Consider the following 21,392-nt stretch of genomic DNA (forward strand, 5'->3'; position numbering starts at 1 on the left):
TGCTTCTAAACATCCTGCAATGTTCAGAACCACCTCCACAACAAAGAACTATCCAATCTAAAATGACAGTAGTGCCAAGATTGAGACTGTTAAATCACTGAGAAACAGAAAAAACATGACCTTTTACTCAACCCAAATTTTACAAGATTATTTTAATACTAGAGGCCCAGCGTACAAAATCGTGTGTGAGTAGGGTCCCTAGGCCTAGCCTGCGATCAGGGCCATCTTCCACCTGCTCACCAGTCCCCAGTCCCGCCCCACTGTCACCCACCCAGGTTCCCCATGGTTCCTAGATCGGAGCCTGCGGGCTGGGGAGAGAGACTAAGAGGTTTGCCTTCCGCCTGCTTGCCAGTCCCCAGTCCAGCCCCGCCACCACCCACCCCAGTTCCCCGTGGTTCCCCATTCGCCATCCAGAGATCAGAGACTGTGGGCCAGGGGGAGGGACCAAGAAGTCTGCCTTCTGCCCACTTGCCAGTCCCTAGTACTGCCCCACCGCTACCCACCCCAATTCCTTCATGGTTCCCTGTTGGACATCAGTGATCAAAGCCTGCAGGATGTGGGGAGGGACCGAGAGGTGTTCAGTGCACCTCAGTGACTGGTCGATCAGTTGTTCTGGTCGTTACGCCGTTATGGTCACTGGCCTTTTATTATATAGGATAAAATTCAGTTTAATTTAAAGGTAAATAATCCTTTGAGCCATTATTTATATCTTATTACAGATTATTAGTCATATATAGCTTTTTCCATATGTACTTAACTGTACTATGCTATTAGACAATACATTTTTTCTGTTCCATTGATCTATATGTCTTTTCATGTCAGTACCAGGCTGTTTTGGTTACTATGGCCTTATAGTATAGTTTGAGATCAGTTAGTGTGATTCCTCCAACTTTGTTCTTCTTTCTCAACATTGCTGTGGCTATTTGGGATCTTTTGTGGTTCCATATAAATTTTTGGAATATTTTTTCTAGTTCTGTGAAATAGGCCATTGATATCTTGATTAAAACTGCATCGAATCTGTAGATTGTTTTGAGTAGTACGGACATTTCAATGATGTTAATTCTGCCTATCCATGAACACGGTATGTGCTTCCACTTACTTGTACCTTCTTCAGTTTTTTTCTTCAGTGTCTTATAATTTCCCTAATACATGTTTTTTACCTCCTTGGTTAAATTAATTTCTAGGTATTTTATTTTTTATGTAATTGTAAATGGGATTGTTTTCTTAGTTTCTATTTCTGATAGTTCATTACTGGTATAAAAATGCAACTGATTTCTGGATATTTATATTGTATCCTGCTACTTTACTAAATTCACTTACCAGTTCTAGTAGTTTTTTGGTGGAATCTTTAGGGTTCTCTATATACAGCACCATGTCATCTGAAAATAATGAGAGTTTTTCTTCTTTCCAATTTGGATGCCTTTTATTTCCTCTTGTCTGATGGCTGTGGCTAGAACCTCCAATATTATCTATATACATAAAAGACTAATATGCTAAGTGTCCGACCGAGCAGTCAACAGACTGTTCGCTATGACATGCACTGACCACCAGGGAGTAGATGATCAGACCGGTAGGTTAGCTTGCTGGTGGGGTCCGGCCAATCTAAACTGGGCAAGATGGGGCCGGACATGCCCTGGAGCCCTCCTGATGTCCCTCCCCAGCCACTTGCTCTGATCGTCAGCCAGGCAGAGGGACACCACCTGTGCATGCATTTAGTGCACTGAGCCTCTAGTGTTGAATAAGAATGGTGAAAGCGGACATCCTTGTCTTGTTCCTGATCTTAAGGGTAATGTTTTTAGTTTTTGCCCATTGAGTATGATATTGGCTGTGGGTTTATCATATACGGTCTTTAATATGTTTAGGTCTGTTCCTTTTATTCCCACTTTGATGAGAGTTTTTTAAAATCATAAATGGGTATTGGATTTTATCAAATGCTTTTTCTGCATCTGTTGATTTGATCATGTGATTTTTATTCTTCATTTTTTTATTAATTTGGGGATATTGTACCAACCTCATATCCTTAGAATAAATCCCACTTGATCATAATCATGGTATATGATCTTTTTAATATATTGCTGGATTGGGTTTGCTAATATTTTGTTGAGGATTTTAGCATTCTGTTCATCGGGGATGTTGACCTATAATTTTCTTTCTTTGTAATATCTTTATCTGGTTTTGGAATTAGGATAGTGCTTGCCTCATAAAATGAGCTTGGGAGTCTTCCCTCCTCTTGGATTTCTGAAACAGTATTCATTATACCATTATCATGCAGTGGGAAGAAAATAATCCAGCTCTTTATATATTTTTCTTTGCAAATTGAAGATAAAAATGGAATTCATGTGACACAAAACCTTGTCATACATCATGCTATACTGAATTGCTATAATATCCTGTGTTTGAAAAACAAAATTCTTTTAAAAAAACCATAAGGTGTAAAGTCCATGATTTTCACACATTTTAAAGCAATAAATATTAAATTTATTTCCTTTTATATCTAATTTAAGTAGTAATACATGTAATTCCCCACTTCATTCATACCATAAGAACCTGTGAACATTTTTTGCAAGACATAATATATCTCAACCTTGTGCATGTTTACATTTATTTCAGATTTCAAAGGATAAATTTCATGGATAATGTCATGATTCTTAATTACATGTTTCCTATGTATGTTTTATTTCTAATATGTTGAGGTAATTTTTGAATTATTTCCTCAGCTTTTAGTCAATGATATTCAGACAATTCAGCCCAGTCTAACCAGTGTCAATGAAGGTGGACAGAAAATAAAGAATGAAGCAGAGCCACAATTTGCTTCCAGACTTGAAATAGAACTCAGAGATCTTAATGCTCAGTGGGATCACATTTGCCAACAGGTATGTAAAGACTCTTTCACTGTGGATTGCCCTTATTTAATTAAGATTTCTTAATGTCTCCCATTATTGCTGCCCTTTGTAAAAGTGTAGTCTCTATGTTAATGCTTTAAAGTATGGTTAATTCAAACTAGTCTTTGTCTAGCATATCTAATATTTACATATTAGATATTTTAAATACTTAGTATTAACCTTAATGATGAATGACCTTCTTAAATATAACTGTCACATTAGGTATTATTTTGATTGAATGTTTTCTCCAGTATATGACTTTATAATAGTAATTGGGTTAAAAAGATGACACTTTACACTTGTATGCTGAGTCCAAAAATAAAATGAGTAATAATTGTTACTTGTGATTGTTAAGATGGACAAGTTTGACTTCTTTTATTTCAATAAATGACCTAAGATTGGGAAATAGTTTGGAAAAGCTCAGTGGAAAAAACACAAAATAACTCTGCACTCACTTCTAAGTTCCTCATATTTATACAGCAGAGTGTTTAATAGATATTTTAAATTAAATTATAGAAAAGTAAATATATACACAAGTCACATATATCCAATAATTCCTGTTCATAAGATAACATTTTGCCTAAGGCAGTGATTACTTTTCAACACCCAACCTTTTTTTGAAATTAATCAGAGGTTTCATTTTATGTGTTTTAGAGTCAGTTAGTAATTCATTATTCTTAAGTAACTTTTCAGAGTTGAAAAGAAATCATGCCAAAAGGCAGAAACTAAATTTGAAAAAGAAGAGAATTTAGAAAAGTAAAAGTCAAGGCAAGTCACCCAGCTAATACCATCACTGACAAATGCTCAACAGTTCTATTAACTCAGAGATGAGATAGCCCTGGGTCAGTGAGCTTGCAGTCTTTTCCTGGAGTAAGACAGTTTGAGAAGGGATGTTGAGAAAAAATATTACTTTGATAATAGATGATGTCATTAGTGTTTTCCTGGAAGGTCAGTATGAAAGGTATTTGTTTGTTTAATGTTTTAATGGATTAATACCAAGAACAAACCAATTTATTTAGATCAAGGGAGTAAACAAGAGCAAAAATGTATGAAGTCAAATGTTAGAGTACTGTACTTCTTAAAACATTTCGATATTATTAAAGTGTTCTTGATTAAGACCTCATGTCTATAATACATTTTATATGTACCAAGAATATGTTGTTCAAGACAAGTATTGTAAACATATCAGCCTGTTGCATAAAAAACTCCATAGATCCAAGCCATGCTCTCCTAGAATAAAGTCATGGGCAAAAGTAGGTTTATAGATGTGAGTATGTGAAACAGAGTTAATAAAGCTATTATAATAATCATAACCTGCATGTCTTTTTCCATATAAATAACTGTAAACCTACTTTTGCCCATCATGTATTTTATGTCTCTGTTCTCTCTGTACTATACTACCCATGTTCTAACTTTATCGCCAAGTGACCTACATGTTGAAAGGAAGGATCCATGCAGTTCAGAAGAGAAGGAAGACAATGCTGTAAAAGGAGGAAAGCCAAGCCTGGGTGTTGGGACCTATTTAGGGGCTCAGAAAGGGGAATGGAAACAAAATGTAAATGTATGGTATATAGAAATGGCTAAACACAACATGAGGGTATGGTGTTCTTTCATGGGTTAATGGTAGCTCATTTGTTTTTAGATGCCAGAGTCTGAAAAAAACACAAATAATTAGGGACACAATTGTCCAAATGCGTGACATCCTTAAACACACTTTGAGATCCCATGATCTGATTTTGCAGGAATAAAATAGTTGAGATTATTTTAAATTCAAAAAGATATATATATATAGTTATATATACATACATATATGTATATATATTAATATTCTAGCTACTTTTAGATTAAAGATAATCATTATTAAAATAACCTACAAATTAATGAACCAGACTCAAAAGAAAGAAGGGGGAAGGAATTTTATGCATACCTTTATATTATTACATTATGTATTTATTAAAGAAATCATATAAATGTAAATATATTATTTAGGGAAACATTTTTACTTTTTCTTTATTACTTATTAGAATATTTATTTATTGAAACATATAATTAAACATTTTTTATCAGCTATAAGTAGGGAATAAAAGAAACAGTATCTATCTTTATGGAGGGTATAGTTTAGTAGAGAAGATGGAAAGTAAATGAATCAGCACAATATCACATAATTTTATTGTTGAGCAATGCTCTGATGTAAGCAATCAGAATGCTATGAATGAGATTAATAGAAGCAGGGAGCCTACCTTTTATTGGGTAGCCAGTAAAGTTCCTGGAAAGATGGAATTAAAGCTGATGCCTAGTTAGTGAGAACAGCCTGATACTTTGATGCGTGGACTAGGGAAATTCTGGATGGAGAATGAATGAAAGGGATCAAACTCCTGAGACAGAAGAGGGGTGAGCAGATTTGGGAAGCTCAAGGACAACTACTGTAAGAGGAGTAGTGTGAGCCAAGAGAAAATAGGTGGGAAATAAGAATCATGAATTATCTTATAAGGGACAATGAGAATTCAGTATGTTTGTTAGGTACATTGGGAAACGATTAGGTTTTAGTCATAGATGTGGTACCGTCTCAAGCGATTGTTTAAAAATTTGCTGTTACGTGAAGAATAGACTGAAAGGGGCAGAAGTGGAAGAATGTAGGAATTCTTCCTAGACAATTGCAATTGTCTAGGTAGGAAATAACACTAGCAAAGACTAGGAGCATTACACCAAACTCTTTTACAGCCCCCTACATTCTACCTCAGCAATATAATTCTTCCTTCTACTGGACCATTTCCATGACAAGAAACATATGCTGTAATATCTCCCATCATTAAAAATGATCCTCCCTTTGCATCATGTTTCCTACATACACCTCTCTCTATTTCTTTCTCTTTACAGAACCATTTTCTCTTCATTCCACACCTCCCATTCTCTCTTGAATGTTCCATAATGAAGCTTTTATCCTTGCAACTCCGCTGAAACAATTTTTGTCAGGGTCACCAATGAATTTACATCACTGAATCCAGTGTTTAGTCTTTATTCAATTGGCTTTCATATCATCACTCACTCTTAGTCTGCCTTCAATTTATGTGACCCCTCTCAATAGCCTTAGGTGGTTCCTCTGCCTTGACCTCTAAACTTTGAAGCATTCCAGGGTTCAGTCTTTGGCCTTCTTTTCTTCCTTGTCATCACTCCTTCCCTAGATAAACTGATCAGCCTCAAGGCTTGAAATGTTATCTGAAAGTTGTTCTTTCCACAGTTTTTGTTATAATCTGGCAATTTCCCTAAATTCCAGATCTGAATAACCATCTGCCAACTTAACACCTCCACATGGATGAAAAATAGACATATGAAATCTAACACCCACCCCCTAATTTCTGACACATTGCCCAACCTGCTGTCCTAATAATCTCTCTAGTACAAGAAATAACAACTATATCCTTCCATTTATCCAAGTCAAAACCCTTGAGATCTCCCTGTCTCCTTTTACGTTTGTGGGAGCTGTGGAATATAGCTCCATATGCCAAGGGAATTTGGAGGAGTCTCACTCACCTATGAATCAAGTAATAGGCATATAGACTTCAGTGCCAGGTATATATCCTACAGTGGCCTGTGAACCAACTTCACACTCAAACATGCTTCAAGAACCCCTGGAGAACACTGTCTTAGACAATCACCCATGGATGAAAGAGGCTTTGTGGAAGTCCAGAAGTCTAATAGAGAAGCACCACTATATTGTTAGAACAACAAAAATCAAGACTGGATGTATTGGAGAGGGTAAGAGGAATGGGAGCTGTCACTACCTGGCCTGGTGCTTTGCAGGATTAAGAGAAGACATACAAGTTTAAGAATTTGACCGCAAGAGGGATAAGAAATGTGGAATAGTCATATCTATAGTAGGTCTTGGAAAGCTTCAGAAACCCTTGCAGAGCTGAAAGTATTTCTCTCCTAAAGGCACTTATTAAAGACTGGAAGAAGTGACTGCTATTTCAAATGGGATGACAATTCAAGACTTCGAGAAATGGTAAATCAAGGAATCATGACTACATGAAAGAATCATAATTTTCCAGTGCCTCACCTCAAAGACATGGAGACCTGTGATTTACCTGACAAAGATTTCAACATTGTTGTTTTAAGGAAGCTCATTGAGCTACAAGAAAACAAAGACTATTCAATGAAATTAGGAAAAGAATATATGAACAAAATGAGAAGTATAACAAAGTAATAGACTTATGTAAACAAAAAAATAGATCTGAAGAATACAACAAATGAAAACCATAATAAAAAGCAAAAATATGTTTGCAGCTGATATGACGTTATATATAGAAAATCCTAGAGTGCCAAACAACTGTTAAAATACACAAATTCAGCAAAGTTTCAGGATAAAAAATCTATGCACAGACCATACAGAAATAAGTTGTGATTTTATATGCTAACAACAAAATATCTGAAAAAGAAATAAAGAAAATGATCCTATTTATAAGAGTATAAAAACAATGAAGGAGTAATAAGTTTAACCAAGAAAGTGAAAGATGTGTTCCCTGAAAACTAGAAGACTGATGAAAGGAATTGAAGAGACACATAAATGGAAAATATCCTGTGCTCATGGATCAGAAAATTTTGATATTGTTAAAATGTTCATATATCCAAAGTCATCTTTAGATTCAATGCAATCCTTATCTATATTCCAATTAAATGTTTCATAGAAATAGGAAAAAAAATTCTAAAGTTTTCATGCATGACCAAAAGACCCCAAATAACCAAATGAAACCTGAGAAAGAAGAACAAAGTGAGAGGTATTATATTTCTGATTTCAACCTATATTATAAAACTACTAGAGGCCTGGTGCATAAAATTTGTGCGGGGGCGGGGGGGTGGTGGTCCCTCAGCCCGACCTGCACCGTCTCCAATCCGGGAGTCCAGAAGTTGTGTCCTCATTTTTGGCATCTCTGGTAGGTAGGGCAAGGCTGGCATCTTCACAGATCCTAAAGCAGTTAAGGGGTGGGGGGGGAGAGAGAATGGGTGAAATGAGAGAGAGAGAGAGAGAGAGAGAGAGAGAGAGAGAGAGAGAGAGAGAGAGAGAGAAACAGAATAGTCATATATGTGTCAGAGAGAGAGAATGTATATGTGTCTATAGAGAAACAATAGTTGTGTATGTATCTATGAGAGAGAGAAACAGAATAGTTGTGTATGTGTCTGAGAGAGAGAGAGAGAGAGAGAGAGAGAGAGAGAGAGAGAGAGAGGATCTGAAAGTTAGGGTTCTGGGTGTGTTTCTGTGTAAGAAATGGGGAAAAAAGATTGAAAAGAAGGGAGACAAGGGGAGTGAGATGCCACATTCCTCTTACGGGACCCCCTTCTCCTTGCCATGTAGTCAGCAACCCCAGCACTGAGTCAGCTAGGGTAGGGCAACCCCATTTGCCCTTCTCCATCTTGTGCTTCTCCTGTGTCTGGGGCTTGTTCTCTGGATGCCTTTGTCCTCTCATCAAGAGTCACCTCATGAGCCCCCACCCCGTGGCCCTGAGGGGTGAAATCAGTTGGAAGTGTCAGAATGAACGCTCCCTGGTCCTTCTGTTGGGGACATCACTGAGGACGGGGTCACAGCCTCCTGCCAGCCACAGTTTGCCCTCATTTCCCGAGGGCTGTCCATCTTAAACATAAGACCAGAAACCATAAAACTCTTAGAATAAAAGTTAGAAAAAAAGTCTTTGACATTGGTCTTGGGAACGGTTTTTTGGATATGACACCAAAACACAAGCAAAAAGAAAATAGATAAATAATAAAACTACATCCAATTAAAAAGCTTCTGCACATCAAAAGATAACAGTTGACAAAGTTGAAATTCATCATACACAATGGAAGAAATTCTTTGCAAACCATATTCATTGCATCGTGATTCTCAATAGCCAATGTATGTAAACAACCTAAGTGTGCAGTAGATAAATGGATAAAGATGAGGACACACCCACACACCCACACACACATGCACACACGGAGTATTATTCAGCCATGAGAAAGAAGGAGATCCTACATTTTGCAACAACCTGGATGGGCTTTGAGGGTGTTATGCTAAGTTAAATAAGTCAGACAGATAAAAAAAACTCATACTGTATAATCTCACTTATAAGTGGAATTTGAAAAAGCCAAACTCAGAAAGAGAACAGAGTTTGTTGGCGCTTGAGAGGTGGGGGAAATGGAGAGATGTTAGTCAAATGGTACAAACTTTCAGTTATACAATGAATAAATTATCAATATCTAATTTTCAGCTTGACTGTAGTTGACAATATTATTTACAGGGTGGGACAAATGTAGGCTTATAGTTGTATGTGAAACACAGAGCTTATTCTTGTATTATTTATTAATTATTGTAAAATTATATTTGCCCTAGCCTGTAATTGACAATTGCTAAGAAAATAGATCTTAAATATTTGACCACAAAAAAAGGAAAATGGGCCCTAACCGGTTTGGCTCAGTGGATAGAGCGTTGGCCTGAGGACTGAAGAGTCCCAGGTTTGATTCTGGTCAAGGGCATGTACCTTGGTTGCGGGTGCATCCCCAGTAGGGGGCGTGCAGGAGGCAGCTGAATTGATGTTTCTCTCTCATTGATGTTTCTAACTCTCTATCCCTCTCCCTTCCTCTGTAAAAAAATCAATAAAATATATTTTAAAAAAGGAAAATGGTAATTATTTGAGGGTGATAGAGGGATTAACTAATCCTATTGTGGTAATCATTTCACAATGTATATGTGTGTATTAAATTATCACATTGTCTACTTTAAACTTGCACAACGTTATGTCAGTTATGTCTCAATAAAGCTGTGGTTGAGTGAGGGGAGTGCAGAAGAGGCTGTGCAGAATGTTAGATTTACAAATTCTAGAACAGGAAACATGAAGAACTTTCTATTATTTTCTCCACAAGATTGAGGCAATCTAATCTGCTGAAACTGGGGTAAATTGGGAAATTTAAGGCTAGAATGTTGGCATCACATATTAAAAAGCTGAGCTGTCATTTTAACTCAAAATTTTTCACAGCAGTCCTCAAATACGAAACCACAAAAAAGACATCATCCTCTCTGATCAGTTGTAGTGTTGTGGAATGTTAAATTTTGAAAAAAAAAAAAAACACAAAAAAACAACAACCTGAAAATCATATGGTCCAACTGTTAGGTTAGTTACAAAGCTAAAATAAAGAGAAATTAATTAATATGTCCAGATTCACTTAGTTTGCTAATTATTGAATCCAGGTATCCTGATTCCAAAGCTGATGTTCTTTCCAATACACTTGTGCTGTCACTCAGCATAATTTCCTACCTTTCTTTCCTTAAAAAAATCATTCCTGAACTTTTCTTCTGGTTTAGTTTCATAGCATGCAATACTTATTTTTACTACAAGTCCTTGGCAAAGTTCCATTAGTCAGTCACTCTGGTATTATTGTTGCTTTGCCAACTACCTCAAAAGATTATAGCAGAGCATCTAAGTATAAATTTAACAGCATGTTTACTTAGGCTTATTATAAGGTTATTGACTATGCAAAATAATTTTATACTTTAATTAGTATAATTTTAGACATAATGTTTTAGCTGTGTCAGAGTGAAACAGATTTATATTTCAATAGATAAGGTACTAACTACATTTACCTAGGAGACTAAATTAAAATAGTTATGATTTACCTAATGTAGGCTTAAGATGATTGTAAAGTATAGGGAAATGAATATGATGACGGTTTTGCACATATTTAGTATATGACAAAATACCATTATACTATACTAAAACTACGAGTTACATGTTAAGACTTTACAATTCTGTTACTTAGAGCTCTAATACCAGAGAGAAGAATAACATCATTTGATGAGAATTACTTTTTTAAGGTGAAAGAGAAGCACTATCTATAACCATTCTAATACTAAATCGAGGTTTTCACTTGTTAAGGATATGTTGTAACACACCATTAGCAGGCATGATTTTACTTTAGATGTTTTAAGTTTTTAGGTTAATAAGTAATAAATTATATTGTAAAATGTTAGTATTTCAGAAACATATAAAGCTTTACAAAGTATAAGTCTATTACCACAATACTGTTTTGCAACCTGTTTTTTAAACTTAAAATTACATACTGAACAACTATCACTTCAGTATAGATATATTGGTGTTACATGGTATTCCATTGTGTGTGTGTGTGTGTGTGTGTCTCATACTGTATTGAACTAATCCTCCTTGAAAGCACATTTAGGTTTCTTTTCAATATGGTGCTGTTGTCAAAACTGATTTTAAGCCCTAACCAGTTTGGCTCAGTGGATAGAGTGTCGGTCTGTGGACTGAAGGGTCCCAGGTTCGATTCTGGTCAAGGTCATGTACCTTGGTTGTGGGCACATACCCAGTAGGGGGTATGAAGGAGGCAGCTGATCGATGTTTCTCTCTCATCGATGTTTCTCTCTATCCCTCTCCCTTCCTCTCTGTAAAAAATCAATAAAATATATTTTAAAAAAACTGACTTTAACAGTGTATTTGCAACTTTGTACACTTTGTTTTATATAAGTAACTAGTGGCCCGGTGCATGAAATTCATGCACATTAAAAGAGAATTAATGAGAAGAAATATTTTAATATTGCTGTTTGCCCTTTCTCTATAATAGAAGTGTCAGAGATGAAAGAAAATTAGCAAAATGTATATAAAATTTCCCTCCTATCAGAGTCTGGGTGCACTGTGGGACCTAGAGTCAAGTCCCCACCCACCACCCTCATGCGCTTCAAAAATGCAGGAGACCCAGACCCAGCTGGCTCCACCCCAATTGGGTGAGACCTAGACCCAGGCGGCCCCACCCCTGTCAAGCCCCTCCTGGCGGGGGGGCACAGCCTCAGGTCCCCCAGCCTGGCACCAGGTAGGGGTGAAGCCTCAGGTCCCCCGGCCAGGTGCTGTTGCAGGGGTGTGGCCTGAGGTCCCCTGTCAAGCCCCACCAGGCAAGGGGTGTGGCCTGAGGTTCCTGTCAAGCCCTGTTGGGTGGGGGGTGCGGCCTGAGGTCCCCGTCAAACCCCACTGGGCAAAGGGCACAGCCTGAGGTCCCCCTTCAAGACCCGCTGGGCAGGGGGCATGGCCTGAGGTCTCCTAGCCCAGTGCTGGGTGGATGGTCACAGCCTGAGGTCTCCTGGCTAGGAGCCTGGGTAGAGGGCGTGGCCTTAGGTCCCCTGTCAAGCCCCGCCAGGCGAGGAGCATGGCCTGAGGTCCCCCATCAAGGTCCCCCCTCCCCGCAGCTTCATACCAGTGCTGAGCAGGGACTCAAGCAGGCAGCGTGACCTTAGCACTGGGAGCAGAAGTTCCCGCCCCTGGCCCTGCCCACAGACTGGTCGTGACTGGGACACCATAATGGACAAATTAGCATATCCCCTCTTTATTATATAGATTCTTTAAAGTGGAAGAGTAGACTCGGATATACGAAACTTAACAATTTTAATATATTTGCCAATTTACTGTCTAAAAGGTTGTATTGTGTTGGATATTTCCCTCAACAGGTATGAAAACCTTTGCTTCCCCATACCCTTGGACAAACTGAACATTTTTGTTATTATTTTTATGCCACTCTAAATGTGAAAATACATTAATTCTTTTTCATTTGCAATCATTTAACTATAAATATTACTGAGCATCCTTTCACATATATGGCCACATTTTACTTTTATTTCATTAAATCACATGTCTATGTACTACCAATTTTCTGTTTTTTTTTCTTTCTGATTTGTGAGAGGTATAGGGATGTTAAGTTCCTATGATATTTGAAATTGTAAATCAGTATCAGAGAAAGCAAAGAATTATTACTTTTATGTATGCCAGTAAATTTGCGTTTCCAATGGAAACATTATGAAAAAATATGTTTTTCTGTAATCTCTGTTTGTAGAGAAGCATTGCCTCACACAACAGCTAAATTATAGTCTTAGGGGAATCTGTTTATTTTATTAAGTATGCCAAGTAAATAGCTGTATCTTATTTTTAAGATTTATGTGAAATTAAGTGTATCCAATTACCATGATTTATTTTCCTCATTCATGTAAGCTTCTTACTTTTTCGTCTTTTCTATCTAAACATTTTATTATTTACAGACTGCTCAATAATAATATCATGCTAATGTTTTATGACTTTTAATATTCACGCGTTATTTGTTGGTTTGTTTTCTGGAAGGTCTATGCCAGAAAGGAAGCCTTAAAGGAAGGCTTGGATAAAACTGTAAGCCTTCAGAAAGATCTGTCAGAAATGCATGAATGGATGACGCAAGCTGAAGAAGAATACCTAGAGAGAGATTTTGAATATAAAACCCCCGATGAATTACAGAAAGCAGTTGAGGAAATGAAGGTAAAATAAACCAAATAAAACAGAGCAAAAAAAGAGAGAAAGATACAACATTGCTTGAAATTGTGATTTTTTACAATGTGCTCTTTTCATTGTTTGATAGTAGAGGTTGATTTTTAATGAATTTTGCTTTAAGGGTGATCTAGAGTATGTAGAATTTTAAAACTTTTTATTAATTTTAATAAATTGTGATAAAAATATAAATATTGACTATCACAATTTAGAACATTTCCCCTTGAAATTATATAGTATTTAGAGATGGAATAAGCTAATCACACTAGCTGTTTCTAGTTGATGCAAATTCAAATTGAGAATATATCGAAGTATCATAGAATGACAGTTGAAAATGTAGTCAGTAGGCTGTGTTAATTTGGTGGTTTAAAGGGCTTTCTTAGAACTTGAATGTACTAAATATTTTAATTGATGACCTTTAATATGGATAAAAAGGACTGAGCTTACATGTACTTCTCTTGAAACAGTATGATAACAAAATAATAACATTGATTTAGGACCAAGGAAACTGATATGTAGCACATCATTGAATCTACACAATGGCATTTCAGTATGGCCTTGGGCAACACAATAGTCAGTGTAATCCTCTAGTTTATCATGTCTAAATCATCTTATTTCCTAACTTGAAAGTATGAACTGAGTATTGAAACTTACATGTAAGTAAATTGCCTAGCTGAGTGGGCACTCAATGATTTGTCACTATAATGAAAGTTATCTTTATGTACTAGCAGTAACAAACAATCGAACCACCTTAGCCTATATGAAATATTGATAGATATGTGTGTGCCTTGAGGCCTCATGACAGAGCTAAATTCTTCTGGAATCAGATTCTTGGGTTTAAATGTGTTTTGGCTCTTTGTCAACTGTGTAACTGTGGGTGAGCTACATAAATCCAGTTTGTGAACTGGGTGTCAAAATAAGTGTTTTTTTGTTTGTTTGTGTTTTTTCAGAATTATTAGAAGGGTGAAACATGAAAGTCCTAATTCAGTGCCTGGCACAAAATAAATGTCAGAACCAGATAATTATTAGTATTACCATTATTAATATCATTAATGCTGCATAGTAAGAAATTAATTACATGTACTTTATTATATAATTTATATGATGACTCAGTGCATACTTTTTATAATTAATAGCAGAAAGCACTCATGTGAAATCTCAGATACATAAATATAAAATGTATTGTGGCTTTAGTCACATGTAGAAAGTAAAATTAAGACATAAGTAAAACTATATTTGGATAAGCAGTGATAGTTTCTAGAGTATTAAAAATTGTAAAATCATTCTAACTGAATAAAACCATGTGTTACTCATTTATTCACCAACAAATATTTATTGTATATGGTGGGAACCATGCCAGAGACCCCAGATAGTTAAGGCCTTGTTGTTAGTATTCTGGAATGGCCAAGGCCACTCTGAACATGGGAATCTTAATCAGAATGTTTAAGGCTAAGATGCCATACACAGTTGCAAGGCCACAGCGATCTCACAGTACACTGTACCCTTTTCTAGCCAAAATGATTGATGTCACTGTTGGCAATTGGCCTTCTTTGTCTAAGTGGTATAATACATGTTATTGACCAGATAGTGTGCTGGGAAGAAGAGAGACTATATGAGGCTACAAACAGCTCACAAGAGAGGAGAGAGGGGAGAGGCCAGAGAAGCCGGAGAAGCTGCTAAGGCAGAGAGCTCAGATATCACGCTACAATGTGAGGTGGTAGGTAGAGGCAGCATGTGGCTGCTCAGGTAATAGTGGTAGGCGCAGAAGCTAATGCTGCTGCTTTGTGGGAAAGATGTATCTATTCATCAGCCGGTATGTGGCTACCTGTATAGGACTGTTGTGAAGAACTGTTTTGTCTAATGACTTACAGCCACTGGCTCCTGCAATAAAGACTCATTCTTATACACCCACAACTTCTTATGGCTTCTCTAAGCCCCGGCATCCAAGAAGGTACATCCCCTGGCAGAGGGGCTCTACCATAACAGTTAGTGCAGAAGGAGGTAGGGTTTGAGAAGGAACTTGCCCTGCGCTTGGTGTAGTCATTAGCGAAATTCAGAAGAGTGTATGGACTCAGAGCAACTCAGAGCAGCAGTGCTCTAACCGTTTCTGATACATACTTACTATGTGCCAAACACCCTTCTAGATATTGAATATAGTGGTGAGCAAGATATACGAGCTACCTAGAAAATTGGAATTAACATTCCGGGGTGGGGGGCAGGCAATGAATGGAGAAATAACAAACCTAGTTGAGATCATGATATTTTTGCCTCCAAAATGAATAAGAATTGTGAAATAAAGAATAGTTAGACTCTAGGTGGGACTTGGGGGTAGTGGAATGCTATTTTAGAGTGTTGACTTGTAGGGCATTTCTGAGGAAGTATATTTAATCTGAGATATGAATCGTAAGAAAAAGCCAACTTTAAAATAATCTTATGGAAGGACATTCCCATAAGAGAGAAGAGCTCCTGTAAAGACCCTGAGGCTAATTGGGAAGAGAAAGAGGCCTACCTCCCTGAATAGAGTAAACTCTGATAATTGACCAGGAATGTTTTTGAGGGGATAGGCAGATATTTGTTAACATAGGAGCTTTGTAGGATATTGATTAGTTTTCATTCTAAGTGAAATGGGAAAGCACAGGAAGATTTCAGCCAAGAAAATTATACTTATTTTATTTAAAATTTTATTATTTTTTAGAAACAGGGAGGGAGGAAAAGAGATAAAAACATCAATTTTTGTTGTCCCACTTATTTATGTATTCATTAATTGATTCTTATATGTTGTGCCCTGACTGGGAATTAAACCCACAGGCTTGGTGTATGGGGACAGTGCTCTAAACAACAGAACTATGCAGCCAGGGGTAATTACTTTAAAATTTACTGTGGGGAAGGTCACGATCTGAAAAATTATAGTTTCATAGGATATGAGAGCTAGAAGGTACATTGGAACCAAAATAGTTTGCACTTCTCTCCAGTGATCAGAAAATTGAAATCCCCAGATCGGCTGAATAATTTAGTCATAGTCACAGGTTTTATCTATGGTAGAACCAAAAGGATTTAATGCCAGTGGTCTTGATCCAGCATCTAGAAGGGTTCAGGAATCTGGAGAAGGCACTGTATGTAAATTAAATAAGAGTCCAGAGATGAAACATAATTTTGAAAGGCATTTGGGGAGTCACAGAAGACTTAGCTAAAGGAACTAAGTTATCCTTGTCTCAGGACCCCTTGCTATTTATTAACACAATTTGTCCTAAGGCAAGGTAGATATACACACCAAAGGGTAAGGTTAAGTATACAGAATACATTGTCAGATTGGGGAAAAACTGCCTACAGCTGTTCAGGTGTTTGGCCAGTAGGAGGCAATAACATGTAGATTGAAATGCCCTTAGCTGCCTGGCAGCAAGCAATCATTTTATGCATCCTTTTCAGGTTTGAGGAAACGCCCTCAGCCATTTCCAGATGATTCAGCCCTGCTGACATGCTGGAACTGGCTTCCAGCAATTTAATATATTCTGTCTCAACACAGTCAGCCCATTCAGCCCAGCCCAGCCCAGCCCAGCCCAAGCTGTGCTGTGCTGTGCTGTGCTGTGCTACACTACGCTGTGCTGTTCTATATTCTATTCTTTCTATTCTATTCTATTCTATTCTATTCTATTCTATTCTATTCTATTCTATTCTATTCTATTCTATTCTATTCTATTCTATTCTATTCTATTCTATTCTATTCTATGCCATCCCATCCCATCCCATCCCATCCCATCCCATCCATCCCATTCTTTTTTACCCTCCCCTCTCCTGTCCTCCCTCACCTCTTTCAACCCTACCCTACCCTCTCTTCTCCTCTCCTCCCCTCTTCTTTCCTCCCCTCGCCTAGCCTAGCCTAGTCAATGAATCATGTACCACCCCTGTTGCCTTTCCCCTCACATCTCAATACCCGCCTGGCTATTCTCACCATCTCTTCCAATACTGTATAGCCATTCCCTCAGATTCCTAAGTAGATAATCAACAGTTAGCTTGTACTCAGCTGCTCTATTTCTCCTGCTTCCTTCCTTTGGCTCTGGCCCTCTTCTGGCTCTTTTCCCTCTCTCCTTGCACAGTTGGCCTATCTGGCTAATAACCCAGTCAGATGATTTTTTTCTTTTCCGGTGATGGAGAGCAGACTGTCTCAAATTTTTAATTTTTGTAAACAGTCTTAGAAACGAGTGGCCCAACCAATTAGTCTGCATAGGTTGTCATGTTTAAGTAACTACTCCAGCTACAAAATGGGTGCATTGGGGGGAATATTGAAAAGCAGAAAATCTCAGCCAGCCTCTGGCAATAGGAGCAAAGGCAATTGGCAAGAAGATCCTATTTCTTGTGTTTTGTGCCTGCCAATCAAGGTAACCTCTTTTAGTTCTGTTTCGGTATCTAGAGCGTATTGATAGCACCTTGTCCAGGCTACCACCTGTGCTCGCTCATATAAAGAGCAAAATTAACTTTATTGTCATAAGAGACTGACCTACTTTAATATCTCTCCCTGATTTAATCAGAGAAAAAGTAGACACTTCCTTCTGTTTCTTTACTTTGCTCTCCTGTGTTTTACTTGAAAAAGATAATGCTGTTTCCATCATTTCTTTCTTTCCCTGTAAACAGAACTGTTCAATTAAATATAAAAGAGCCTACAGGAATGTTTCAGATGAAACATCTCACTTCAAAATTATTTTGGAAGTCTAAAATGACTAGATACTGAAACTATACTAAACCCTTAAAAAAACTCTGGAATTTCAGTTTTAACTCTTTTCTTCTTTAAAAACAACACAGTATGATAACTGTAGTCTCAGTGCTTATCATCACTTATATAAGTGCATTTGCTGTTATCATTTATGGGTGACAAGCAAGAGTACTGATTCTCACAAGTGAGTGAGCATCAGAATCAACTGGAGGACTTCTTAAAACACAGACCTCTGGGTCCTACCCCAGGATATCTGATTCAGTGAGTTTGGGGTAGGGCCTGAGATTTTTAATTTATGTTATGCCCAGATTTCAAGATCCCCCAAAGATCCACCAGTGAGCGCCGAGGCTGATGCAAAAGCATAGAGTCTTTATTCAAGCTGAGCTTGGTCCCTCTGCCTCCACTGGCGCAACGGTAGGATGCGAGAGGGCCTGGAGTCCCAAGAGAACAAAGAATTTATAGGGCTTCGGATCAGGGAGGTGGGGGCAGACTCGGACCACTGTTTTGGCCAATTCCGGTTGGTTGAGTGAGGGTCGGGGGCTAGTGATGCAAGGGCTGGGTGCAGCTAGGTTCTGGTTACACAAAGACAGGGTGGGTGGCTAGCATACTTTTGGCCTTGGGCTAGTTTCCCCCGCTTTCCCATTGGCCGAGATAAGGGCAGGCTGAGTAACTGATACATTCTGCAGCTTTTTCTTGGAAGAGGGGTTAGGGACACAGCTATCAGTCCTGTTCTGTCCTTTCAGTTTCCAAAAACTTTCCAAGTAATGCTAAGGAGTGCGTTCCAAAGAGGTTCCAAAGACCCATACTTTGAGAACCACTGATTTGACATACCAGCAATGAAAGTTATCTGAGCATATGATGGTTAGATTCATGTATATAAAGTGAGTAAAAGCCACATTTCTGATGAGGATTATGTCTAAGCTATACAGTCATTTGTTGTCTACCTTTCCTTATAGTGGAGAAATCCTCATGATCTCCTTTCCTTTTGTATTATAATTTTTTAAAAATATAGTTTACAGTAAATGTTATTTTATTAATTTCAGGATCTACCTTTGTTTTATCATCTCTGAACTTTTCCCAACTTCTAAGCCTATTTTTTAAAGTATTTTTAAAAAATATATTTTATTGATTTTTTTACAGAGAGAAAGGGAGAGGGACAGAGAGTCAGAAACATCGATGAGAGAGAAACACCGATTAGCTGCCTCCTGCACACCCCCTACTGGGGATGTGCCCGCAACCAAGGTCCATGCCCTTGACCAGAATCGAACCTGGGACCCTTCAGTCCCCAGGCCGAGGCTCTATCCACTGAGCCAAACCGATCAGTGCATTCTAAGCCTATTTTTAAAACAATTTATGAAAACCTAAAAAACAAGGAAAGAATTATCATTCTGTATTTTTGGCAGTTGTATAAGCTGTTTGTAACTTGTATAAAATGTAATTTTATTTATTGGATCTACTGAAACATGCTTCTTTATTGCATGGAGTATTTGAGATGGGCTTATGCTGGGGTTCATGTCCCAGCATCAAGAAGGGTTCAGGAATCTGGAAAAGGGGCTGTGCGCTGATGACATAGAAATCTAGAGACTAGTAAAGAGTCTGGAGATGAGATATAATTTTGAAAGGCATTGGGGGTCAGAGGACCTTCAGCTAAAGGAACTGAAGACTCCCTCCTTGTCTAAGACCCTTGCTTTTATTAACACAATGTGTCCTAAGGCAAAGTGGAGATAATACACTTCAAAGGGTAAGGTTTCAAAGGGTACAGAAGCATTGTCAGTTTTGGGAATAGCCTATGGCTGTTCAGGTGTTTGGTCATTAGGAGGCAATAACATGTAGATTAAGATGCCCTTTAACTGTCTGGCAGCCACTATCAGTTTCCTATTCAGGTTTGGGGAAATGCCTTTAGCCATTTCCAACAGATGACTACATGTGTGACTCAACCCTGTTGAGTCCCCAAGTCTCATCAACCTTTTGATGAAACTCTTAAAATTATGACATGCTGGAATTGGTATACGGCAGGCTTAACAGAAATTATGATGAAGAAAAGAAAAACTCCCAGAATGATTAACTTAAACTCTCTGAATCTTTGTTTTCTGTTGTGTAATGTGTAAATAAGTAAACACATCTTGCAAGCTTTTGTTAAAGATCCAATAAGATAGCACATACAGCAGAACATACTAAATGATTAATGGTTGTGAAAATTATTTGTAATGCTCAAATTACTAAAGCCAAATATGGTTTGTGTAGAAACAAATCCTAAACTCAATGATGGCAAAACAAAAAACAACCCACACAGATTTAGTCAGAATTTTTAATTAAAATTTTAAATCAATTAAATTAAAATTGACTATGAGGGCTCATAGTCAAAACAACTTTCATTTGCCATTATTTTATTCTTTTGTGGTATTATGGGATGAAATTCAAAGGCATACACTAATTGTGTTAAAATATATAGAGGCATTTTATAGCTGACCTTGTCCAGACCTTGTCCAATTCCTGCCCACATCACCTTACTCTTAATACTGCACTGCGTGTAGGTCCAGCTTCCACCTGCCAGAACCTGCATTTCTTTACCTGAGGGCTTCCTGTGGCCACTGATTCCTACTTTTCCCACCTGTGTGCCTAGCTTCATGTTAACATTCCCCCAGCAGCCTTCAGCCAATGATGGTATATAAATACCCCAGCGTCCTCACCACTGAGTGGGATAACCCTGAGGCATGCATTTCCCAGAGCTTCCCACCAGGATTAAACTCTAGTCACCAACAGTAATTGCTGGTTTTAGTAAGTATACCCTGTAATTTCCATTCACTTTCCTGCCTCCATTCCCCATTCCTCTACCCGTATTTCCTTCACATCACACATAAACTACTTATGCTCATCTCAAGGTTGGCCTTCTGAGTAACCCAAATGAAAGATCAATTGTGTGTGTGCATGTGTGTTTGTATTTGTATTTCTTTTTTTAAAATATATTTTATTGTTTTTTTACAGAGAGGAAGGGAGAGGGATAGAGAGTTAGAAACATCAATGAGAGAGAAACATCGATCAGCTGCCTCCTGACACTCCCCACTGGGGATGTGCCCGCAACTAAGGTACATGCCCTTGATTGGAATCGAACCTGGGACCCCTCAGTCCGCAGGCCGACGCTCTATCCACTGAGCCAAACCGGTTAGGGCTGTATTTGTATTTCTAACATGTACTCATTGGAAATTGAGTGTAAATACCCTCCCTTCAGCCAAAGACCAACAGTGATACCTCTGTAGTTGAACAAGTTGGGTTTATTACTTTTGGTAATGAGGGAGAATTCATGCCACTGGGAACCTGTGTACACAACATGGCGTTGTGTGAGTAAGAGAATATCAGAAAGAACCTATTGTAGGATTTGAGTTTGCATTAGATGATTTGAGGGAGAGTTAAAAGGCTTTCGTTTGGATTGTATGTTGTCAGTGAGTGGGAATACCTAACTCTATCATTAGGTATTTT

At 37.9% G+C, this 21,392-nt stretch overlaps 1 protein-coding gene across 1 annotated transcript in view; it reads left to right on the forward strand.

Annotated features, from left to right (window-relative positions):
* Positions 1–21,392, forward strand: part of DMD (dystrophin) — a 1,824,373-nt gene that overhangs the window by 366,725 nt on the left and 1,436,256 nt on the right. The window contains exons 23-24 of the mRNA XM_036304100.1: positions 2,718–2,873; positions 13,028–13,198. Coding sequence (XP_036159993.1) covers positions 2,718–2,873; positions 13,028–13,198 — 327 coding nt within the window. The remainder of the gene's footprint in view (positions 1–2,717; positions 2,874–13,027; positions 13,199–21,392) is intronic.

This window comes from Myotis myotis, unplaced genomic scaffold (assembly GCF_014108235.1).
Source record: "Myotis myotis isolate mMyoMyo1 unplaced genomic scaffold, mMyoMyo1.p scaffold_m19_p_4, whole genome shotgun sequence".
Classification (NCBI taxonomy): Eukaryota; Metazoa; Chordata; class Mammalia; order Chiroptera; family Vespertilionidae; genus Myotis; species Myotis myotis.